Source organism: Temnothorax curvispinosus, unplaced genomic scaffold (assembly GCF_003070985.1).
Source record: "Temnothorax curvispinosus isolate PA1 unplaced genomic scaffold, ASM307098v1 QBEX01014476.1, whole genome shotgun sequence".
Taxonomy (NCBI): Eukaryota; Metazoa; Arthropoda; class Insecta; order Hymenoptera; family Formicidae; genus Temnothorax; species Temnothorax curvispinosus.
In genome coordinates this window covers 12,147-20,381 of record NW_020224256.1, presented here as the reverse complement: position 1 = coordinate 20,381, position 8,235 = coordinate 12,147, and the positions used below count along the sequence as shown (strand labels likewise).

At 34.1% G+C, this 8,235-nt stretch overlaps 2 protein-coding genes across 3 annotated transcripts; both read right to left on the bottom strand.

Moving 5' to 3' along the window:
• Positions 1–305: 305 nt before the first annotated feature.
• On the bottom strand, positions 306–3,690 carry LOC112464703. Of its 2 annotated transcripts, XM_025031848.1 has the most exons (3): positions 914–3,690; positions 669–835; positions 306–582 (listed from the first exon to the last, which is right to left on the bottom strand). In XM_025031848.1, the coding sequence occupies exons 1-3, from the start codon at positions 3,683–3,685 to the stop codon at positions 426–428; spliced, it is 3,096 nt and encodes a 1,031-aa protein (XP_024887616.1). In that variant the 5' UTR covers positions 3,686–3,690; the 3' UTR covers positions 306–425. The 2 variants fall into 2 exon arrangements, with proteins under 2 accessions (XP_024887616.1, XP_024887615.1); XM_025031847.1 differs by having other exon boundaries at positions 669–3,690.
• Positions 3,691–3,718: 28 nt separating this feature from the next.
• On the bottom strand, positions 3,719–6,317 carry LOC112464704. The gene is made up of 3 exons (XM_025031850.1): positions 6,243–6,317; positions 6,008–6,151; positions 3,719–4,495 (listed from the first exon to the last, which is right to left on the bottom strand). The coding sequence occupies exon 3, from the start codon at positions 4,493–4,495 to the stop codon at positions 3,734–3,736; it is 762 nt and encodes a 253-aa protein (XP_024887618.1). The 5' UTR covers positions 6,008–6,151; positions 6,243–6,317; the 3' UTR covers positions 3,719–3,733.
• Between the last annotated feature and the right edge of the window lie 1,918 nt (positions 6,318–8,235).

The window sequence follows — 8,235 nt, the reverse complement described above, 5'->3', positions numbered from 1 at the left end:
AGTTCCTTTGCATGTTAATCGAATTGTCGAAATAATTGTAAAATATATATTTATTTTGATTAAGCTTGATCGTATGTATATACATATACATATACCATACATACATACATATATATATATATATATATATATATATATATATATGCATATACATATTTTGTTATACTGCTTTTTGTACTTAAACGTTTATGTAAAAAATCTTTAAAAAATATTTTTATCTAGTAGTAAGTAGGTCACAAATTATATACACATCACAATTTAACATAAATAAAACTAAGAATAATATCTTAATTAAAGATGTGAATAATAAAATGAAAGAACTGAGCAAATTGTTATTTTATAATAAAATAAACATTTACGGACTATAATATAGACATAATTGCACTCTTCTAAGATAATCAGTTAGATTCAACTGCACATCAGATTCATAGCGCGATATAAATGGCCCCAATCGGTGTAATTACTGTCTCGTCACACCCTTCGACATTTAATTGCATATCATCACATTTCAGCCATCGTCCTGAAGGTTTTTGACAGTAGCCAATAAAGTGACCAGAAATGTGTTCGATGACACCTATCAAGCTGAAAACAATACAGTTTTTTATGTTTAATAAGTAAATAAAACGATACATAATAAGCGATATCTATATGTATATTACTAAACATACCGGTACTGTTTTATAAAATTCAGTGTAATTGGAACATCTGCTAACTGGTATTTGAGACCATGTGTTTTCTTACGATGTGTCCTCGTATCCAAATCAATAAAGATGTGGAAATTTGAACGAGTCGTTTCAGTAACTGTTCCTGGGCATTTTTTTTGTCGGCACTTACCCTGGTAATCATTTTTATTGAATAAGACAGCATCTTGCAATGCTTGAATACCTTTGGTATTTATCATTTTGATATTTACTCCAAAGTATGCAACATCCATTGGTAATGGCGATACACATTCCGGATTATTACATTCAGACGATCTAATTGCACTTGGCTCAGTCGGTTCGGAACAACAAAAGAGATTCTTCCATATCTGAGTAATCGAGTCTTCTGCAATCAACTTGTGCGGTTTGATAGATGGAGCTTCAGGATCTTTTACAATCGGATAAAATTCATTTAAAAGGACAATGCGTTCACGAAGTATTTCCATAGTTGGGCCCATCTTCATAAATTTGCATACAAATTTTAATGCGCGATTATTCGATGACTGTATAAAAAAATGATATCGAGAATCATAAAGTGCACCAAATTGCAATATATGGATGATGGCATCAAACCCACAAGTTTTTTGAAGATCCACAGCAATATTACCAACTTTTATGATTCCTAATTTTAGCCCATTCTTCAAAAGAAAACCTCTTTTTCCTCCATTATCAAATCTCTCGTTGAGAAATCGTATTTGTGGATATGATTGAAAATAGAAACCTACTTTCTCAGGTTTGTTCTTATTACATTTTGGATTCAAATTTTGTTGGTCACCTTTAGGAAATTCAGTCGATACTTCTTCATCTGATAATAATTTCGAATAATTATGGTCGATTAATGGCGTACTTGAGAAAATAACTTCTTTTGAATTTGGCGTTGACAATTCAGCGTGTGGATCCTTTTTTGTAAAAAGTTTGTCTTGCTCATAATTTTTAGAAAAGCCATGAGTATTATTATTTGGCTGAATAAAAAGATTTCGATCAATGTTTGCGATGTCGCTGCTTTGAAGGTCGAGTACTTCAGAGAGAATTTGAGAAGTATCTTGAATATTTTTTGATTCTTCTTGGTTTTCAGGACTTATTTCATTAACGTCTACAAAACAGCTCTCCTCATTGACAAGTCCTTTCCACGCTTCACCACTCTTCAAATCAGAGTCATTCATCATGCGAGCCCTCTCGCGCAATAGACTTATTGAATTAAAATTCATATTTATATATGGCTGCTGCAATGAGGATTTTGATCCTTCGTCTGCTGAACGTGGATCTGATGCCGGTTTTCGTACTGAAGGCGCTGACTTAATACCTGCTGAACATGGTGGAGATAATACAGGTATTTGGGAATAGAATTCTGAATGTTGATCTGCTGAACATGGTGATTTTTTCAAAGTGAGTTTTAATTCTCCGTTAGCTGCACATGCAGTTGGAGTGGGATCTTGCAAGAAGATTCCTAATCCATTGTCGAGTAAACATGAATCTGATATGGGTTCTTGCGACAAGAATCCTAATTCTTCGTCAAATGAACATGAAACTGGAGCAGCTTTTCGCGGGAATTCCGATTCTTTAACAGATGAACTAGGAGCTCGAATAGGTTTTTGCGAGGCTGATTCTTTCTCTGGTGTATGTGGAGATGGTACCGGCTGCCTGTGATTGTGATTAAAATGCTTTAATTTTGCTGCTACCTCATTAGTGCCAGAATGCAAGTCATCAATGTGCTCTTTCAAAAATCGATTTGCAGAACACGGCAAAGGGATACCTTCAAAGATTCTTTGCCTTACTTCAGCAAAATATCCTTCCTGCGAAGCTGTCGACGCATGCGTTTGTTTGCCAGGGAGGGCTGCTGCAGTCCATATAGGAAACTCTTTGGCAATTCGTTCAAGTGACTGTATGAATTCCGAAAAATAAAAACCGTTTACAGCCTTGCACTCCATCTTTTGCTGATCAGGAGGTGTGGACATTGAAATAAGACTTCTAATCCATTGATGAGTGACGGTTAAATTCTTATCATCTTTTTCTTCAACTGAATTCAAAGTATTTTCAACTTCCTCATCAATTTCGACGTTCTCTCTCGACGTCTCCAGCTCCTCGATAATCTGTCCATGTTCAGCCATGTACTCTTCCAGAAGGCGTCTAGCTTCAAAAACCGACACTTGTTTTCCTGACACCATTATACTTTCATCTTGGTCGAGATGCAGTGCAACGATGCATGTCAGTCGAAATACATGTTCGAACTCTTGCACTGTTTGACAGTCAATCATTAAAGCAATTGTACGAAGATAAAAACCTTTGACAATAGGATGGCGTAGATCTTTAATACATTTCCACCTGGCGACAGCAGCCATTTGATGAGCCACATCCGCTCTTATTAGAGTGTTAAATGGCCGAGGTGTTTTATATCTGTCTTTCGTTGCCCATTTGAAAAGAACGTCAACATATTCTTTTAGTGTCATGCGGTTAAATGCTTCACACATAGCCAGTAACAAAGCACGCCCTAAATCAGACATAGCTTCGTCTGGTATTGTCGCCTTACATGCTCGTATCCATTCCTGAAGCCAAAATGTGATGAAAACTGCGTCATGTTTTTCCGACAACATTTGGTACACAGGAAGAGTTTTACCCTCAAAATTGATGGTAATCGTGTATAAAAATATGTGGCCAGTTTTTCGCCCTGGGATAATTTCAAATTTTTTTACCACCTTACCCGTGGCATCTAGACAAATTCGAGAAAATCCTTTTCTTACTCGGCAGTATTCTTTTTCTACGAAAATTTGTTCTGGGCTGCAGTAAAAAACGTAAAACTTCTTTGCTCCAATCTCGCGGATAGCATTGCTGTATCGGATGTCTTGTAACATATTGCGAATGCTAGTTATCATGTCCATTTTCACGCCTGATTTTATGCCAAGATCTTCCTTGTTGTGTTCCATCTTTGCTTGTCTGTAAATATGACATTTTTGTACCCATGGAGGTTCGTTCTCTCCAAATTTCATATTCTCCGCAAGTAATTTCTGCCGATATCCTGCGGCTCTTCTTCGTTTTCATTTTCGTCCAATTAATTTCCTTTCAGGACCATTTAATGGTCTCTTAACTTCTTCATGATAATCATTACGAGTATCACGCGTTGTGATGATCAAATGTAGTTCTCCGTTGACCGGTTTTTTGTAGGCAACGCCAACAATTTTATTATTACATTTTTTGCTTTTACATAATCCTTTGAACTTCAAATAGAAAGATCCAACGGCATAATTTTCATTTTCATCCTGTTCTATGCGTACGTATGACCATTTGCCCAGAAAAGCACATGGGAATTTGTACATATTCCAAAATGCTTTTGTGATTACATTTGGCCAAACCCATGATTTCAATCTTTTCTGTTGGTGATTAGAAGTCTGATCGGGCTTTATCTGTTCCCACTCAGTGGGTGAAAGAACTAGAGGGAACGAATCAACACCAATGTCAGAATCTCCATTCTCGTCATCATGATAAGATGATTTGTCCGATTCAGAATCCTCTGATAGTTCATCAATGATATCATCTTCGATGGTCGACTTCGATGGTAGTGGTCTTGGAGGTTGGATATTTATACCCAAATTCTGACGAGCTGCTTCGAGACTTCCATTTTTATTATCTCTTACGTATGTATAAACTGAATGCGGTTTCCATCTTCCATTGAGCTCTTTGCTCATGTCTTTCCAAACTTTTGCAGAACTCGAAGGAAAATTGTTGGTATTAAAATATTGCATATATTTCTGAATTAACAGAATTGCTTCTCGGTTAGGAACACTACAAGGCCGTCCCATCTAAAAAAAATGAAGAAAAAATATTACATACTCTCAATATTCATTACAGCAATCAGAAAAATAACTTATTGAATGCCCCGATAGGAAAACATTTATAAATTATATGACGAAATCTTAATGAAATTTGGAATGCTACAATTATGTCTCTATATTTAGCAACAATACATGGAGAAATTTAGACCTTTCATCAAATATTGATAAATATTTGCACAATTTATTTCTAAATAGTATTTCAGCAAACTAGCAGCATTATGGCAAATCTTAGTGGAATGATGGCAAAATTAAATTTGGAAAGAAATTACCTCTAATAATTTATAAATGTATTTAAGTTTTATTATTTTTAGAATATTTTGTGAAATAAAATAAATCAATATGTATGCTTTAAAATGTACAATTATTCTGAAATTATAATTTTGAAATGTTATGACATGAAATATTACACAATTATAATAAATATAACACAATAATTGTGCGTAAATTATACTCTAAATTGAATATATCAATTTTTGGGCAAATATCATTTAAAAATTTTATCCCGACAAAACCGCTACGTTATGGCGAAGCACATTATTGATGCAATTATTGTGAAATTTTTTCCTTTCGTGATGCAGTTAGTGTATAATATTTAAGCAAATATCTTTTAGAAATTTTATCCATTTTCCTATTGGGATGGATCCAGATTATTATCGTTTAATGTGGCAGATGTGTTATGATCATGGAAAATTGTCAAAGATTACTACACTATTTCACTATTTTTTTAAACGAAAACTTACTCTCACGGTGATACATTCAATACAATATACTTTCTTTTTTATTTGAACATCCAGAACACTTTCACTCAATAATGAGTTCTATAATAATACTAAACACAGGAGAAGAAAACGAACAGAAGAAATTACATAGTCTCAATAGTCTTTTGTTTTTATTGTTTGTCTGATCTGGGTTGTGTCGATAAATCCGTTAAAATTCCGGTCGGTATATAATTCTCCGAAAATTGTTATTTATTGAAAAAAATAAAAACAAAGTTTGGAAACGAAATTTGGGAATGCACGTAACTTTTGTACTTTTTACTAGACTTTAAATAACCTAACGTCATCAATTCCTTCTTTTACAACAAAATTCGAATTTTATGCATGTTTTACTATAATTCAAAATTAGAATAATGGTAGATTTTATTTTATATTTGATGATATTTGATTTTGTTTCTTGGATATACATCGCGTGACTAATGCCAAAAGAGCGGATGAGCCAAAATTGAATTTGTTATGATTAAGACATCTGCACGTTATTTAACTGTATAACAAAAACTGATAATCACAGCTCAAAAAAATAAAGTGGCATTAAAAAGCTGAAGAAATTTTCCATCAAAATAAGTATTCGATCGCTAAATCGAAAAATAATTAAATGTGCGTAAGTTTATAGGCTGTTTTGACATTAGTCACTATATATTTTCATTATTGTATGGATTTAAATATAATTAGGACTAAAATTTTTTATATACAAATAACTTACCAGCCTACCATGTTTAATGATAACTGACACTGATTATCCTCGACGTCTGTATGCCATATGAAAAAAAGCCAATATTTTCCAGTCGAATTTTTCTAGGTAATTCCACAATGCTTTTTTAGAACTCTTCGTTTCACAGTGTGACACCTATCTTAACAAGACAAAATTAATTTCTCTATTATTAAATTATTTATTATTAAATTATTAAATTATTAAATTAATTATTATCTAATTTTACTTTGCGCATTGTTTATGTAACCATAGCGAACAAATCTAGCTCTCTGTGACGGCAAAAGAGGAAATGTTGGCCGTGCCGCGAGTGCCACTATAGCCCCGACCGTTTGAAGCGCACCATTCTCCCCGAAAGATTCCTGCAAGCTAAGTGCGATTCTCTGCAGAGATCCATCATCCTAATAAAACAGTATGCATATCAATTGTTGAACTTGTTAATAAAACTATATATTTCCGTACCTCTGGCGGAAAAGTGTTTATTTATGAGATGTCTAAGAGAACTACTAAAGCACGAGCGTGTTGATTAGCGACTGGTGACTTCAATTGTTGCAAGATTCTGCGAGAAAGCAAAAAATAAGCTATCAAAACTCGCGCAAATCTTGTAATTTAATTAAATGTGAAAACACGTTAGCTACCTATCGAGAACTTCTTCGGAATATAAGACAACCAACGACCTGGAGCACTGCAGCACTTCGTAATGTGTAAGAACATTCCGAGCTGCTTCAAAGGGACAAATACTAACAAATTCGGACAGAGTTTGATGGATATTCTCCATAAATGGGCGGATTGCCTCTGTGTCATTTCCAGTCTCGACAGAACTTAAAATCATAGCTAGTAAGCCGATATCTAATTTCGCCCTAAAAAAATTGAGATTTGTTGTTGATTAGACTTCGGAGTTAAATAGTATAATACTTATTAAGTGTCATAAAAGTTTTATTACCTTAGATATTTTTCATTTTTATTCCAGGAGGATTTGCCATTGCCCCGTTAGCCACCTAAGATGTTGCCCGCTGAGCACGTGGCTCACGTTATTTTGCACGGACGTGGGGTTGGACTTTGCTGATATGCTGCTTTCAGCATTACATGTAGCATAATAACCTAAACAGAAAATGATACAAAAATTATACATTTCAAATTACAAATATGTTATGCGTAATGATACATTTCGCATTACATATTTCTTTTGTGGAGTTCTAAAATAATATAATTAACTTTACCTATACATACCAAGAAAATGCAACAATTAGCGCTAATAATGAATCCATTTTAGGAAAGTGAACGTTTCTTTTATGCTTTAGCAGCACTTTCCACATTCTCAGCTGTGATTGGATGACTCACAAACCATGGTAAAACTGTCCAGCTATCGCACATGTCACATGTAACTTGATTTTCAGATAAAATCATTATTTCCCAAATGTTTAAAACATTACAGACGTGTTTCCCAAATGATTTCACGTTGATTTGAAAAGAAAAAAATTGTTTTTAAAATTATGTCTGCTAACTATACATTCAATTAATTTTTATTAATTATAAATAAAGTATTATTTCCTAAACTATGAAACTATATTCCTAAACTTGCCCAAACGATTCCCAAACTATTAAAATAATCAATAATAAGAAATATCAAATTTGTCTGCTAAGTATATCGAGGTGTGTGGACCACGTGCGACATGCGGGACGACTGTAGCTAACCTGTATTCCTTCGATTTTTTTTCCGGGTTGCAGGAGGAAGTGATCCGCGCAGTTCCTTGGGCCTAACGTACCTACGGCTTCCCGAGTTCAAAACACCGCGGACATAAACACACAATTACACTAACGCTCATACACATACACATAGCCGCAGGGGGAAGCATTAACACGCAGTTACATTTACACACATACATATATACACTATTAGTTTGGGAATAGAGGAAAGATAATAGGAAGGATTATATAGATAAGAGGACAGATACAACATAGGTCAAGCATCGTTGTGTTATATGGCTCCAGGGTGGGGCCATATCTCAACCGAGAGAACAAATAAAATTAAAAAAAAAAAAAAAAAAAAAAAAAAAAAAAAAAAAAAAGGAGGACACAGTAGTACGCGCGGAGCGAGACCGACCGTGACTCTTTACGCGACGCGACGATTAATTCAAGGTAATTGTTTTATTATGTAATTATCTCCTATAATTATTTTATTTTATATATTACTGTTACTTATTTTACATACAGGTTAACCT

Coding starts and splice junctions, on each gene's coding strand:
- LOC112464703 (XM_025031847.1), bottom strand. CDS start 3,685: ATGAAATTTGGAGAGAACGAACCTCCATGGGTACAAAAATGTCATATT. Junction 583..668: donor AATTTTATAAAACAGTACCG/GTATGTTTAGTA, acceptor TATTGTTTTCAG/CTTGATAGGTGTCATCGAAC.
- LOC112464704 (XM_025031850.1), bottom strand. CDS start 4,495: ATGGGACGGCCTTGTAGTGTTCCTAACCGAGAAGCAATTCTGTTAATT.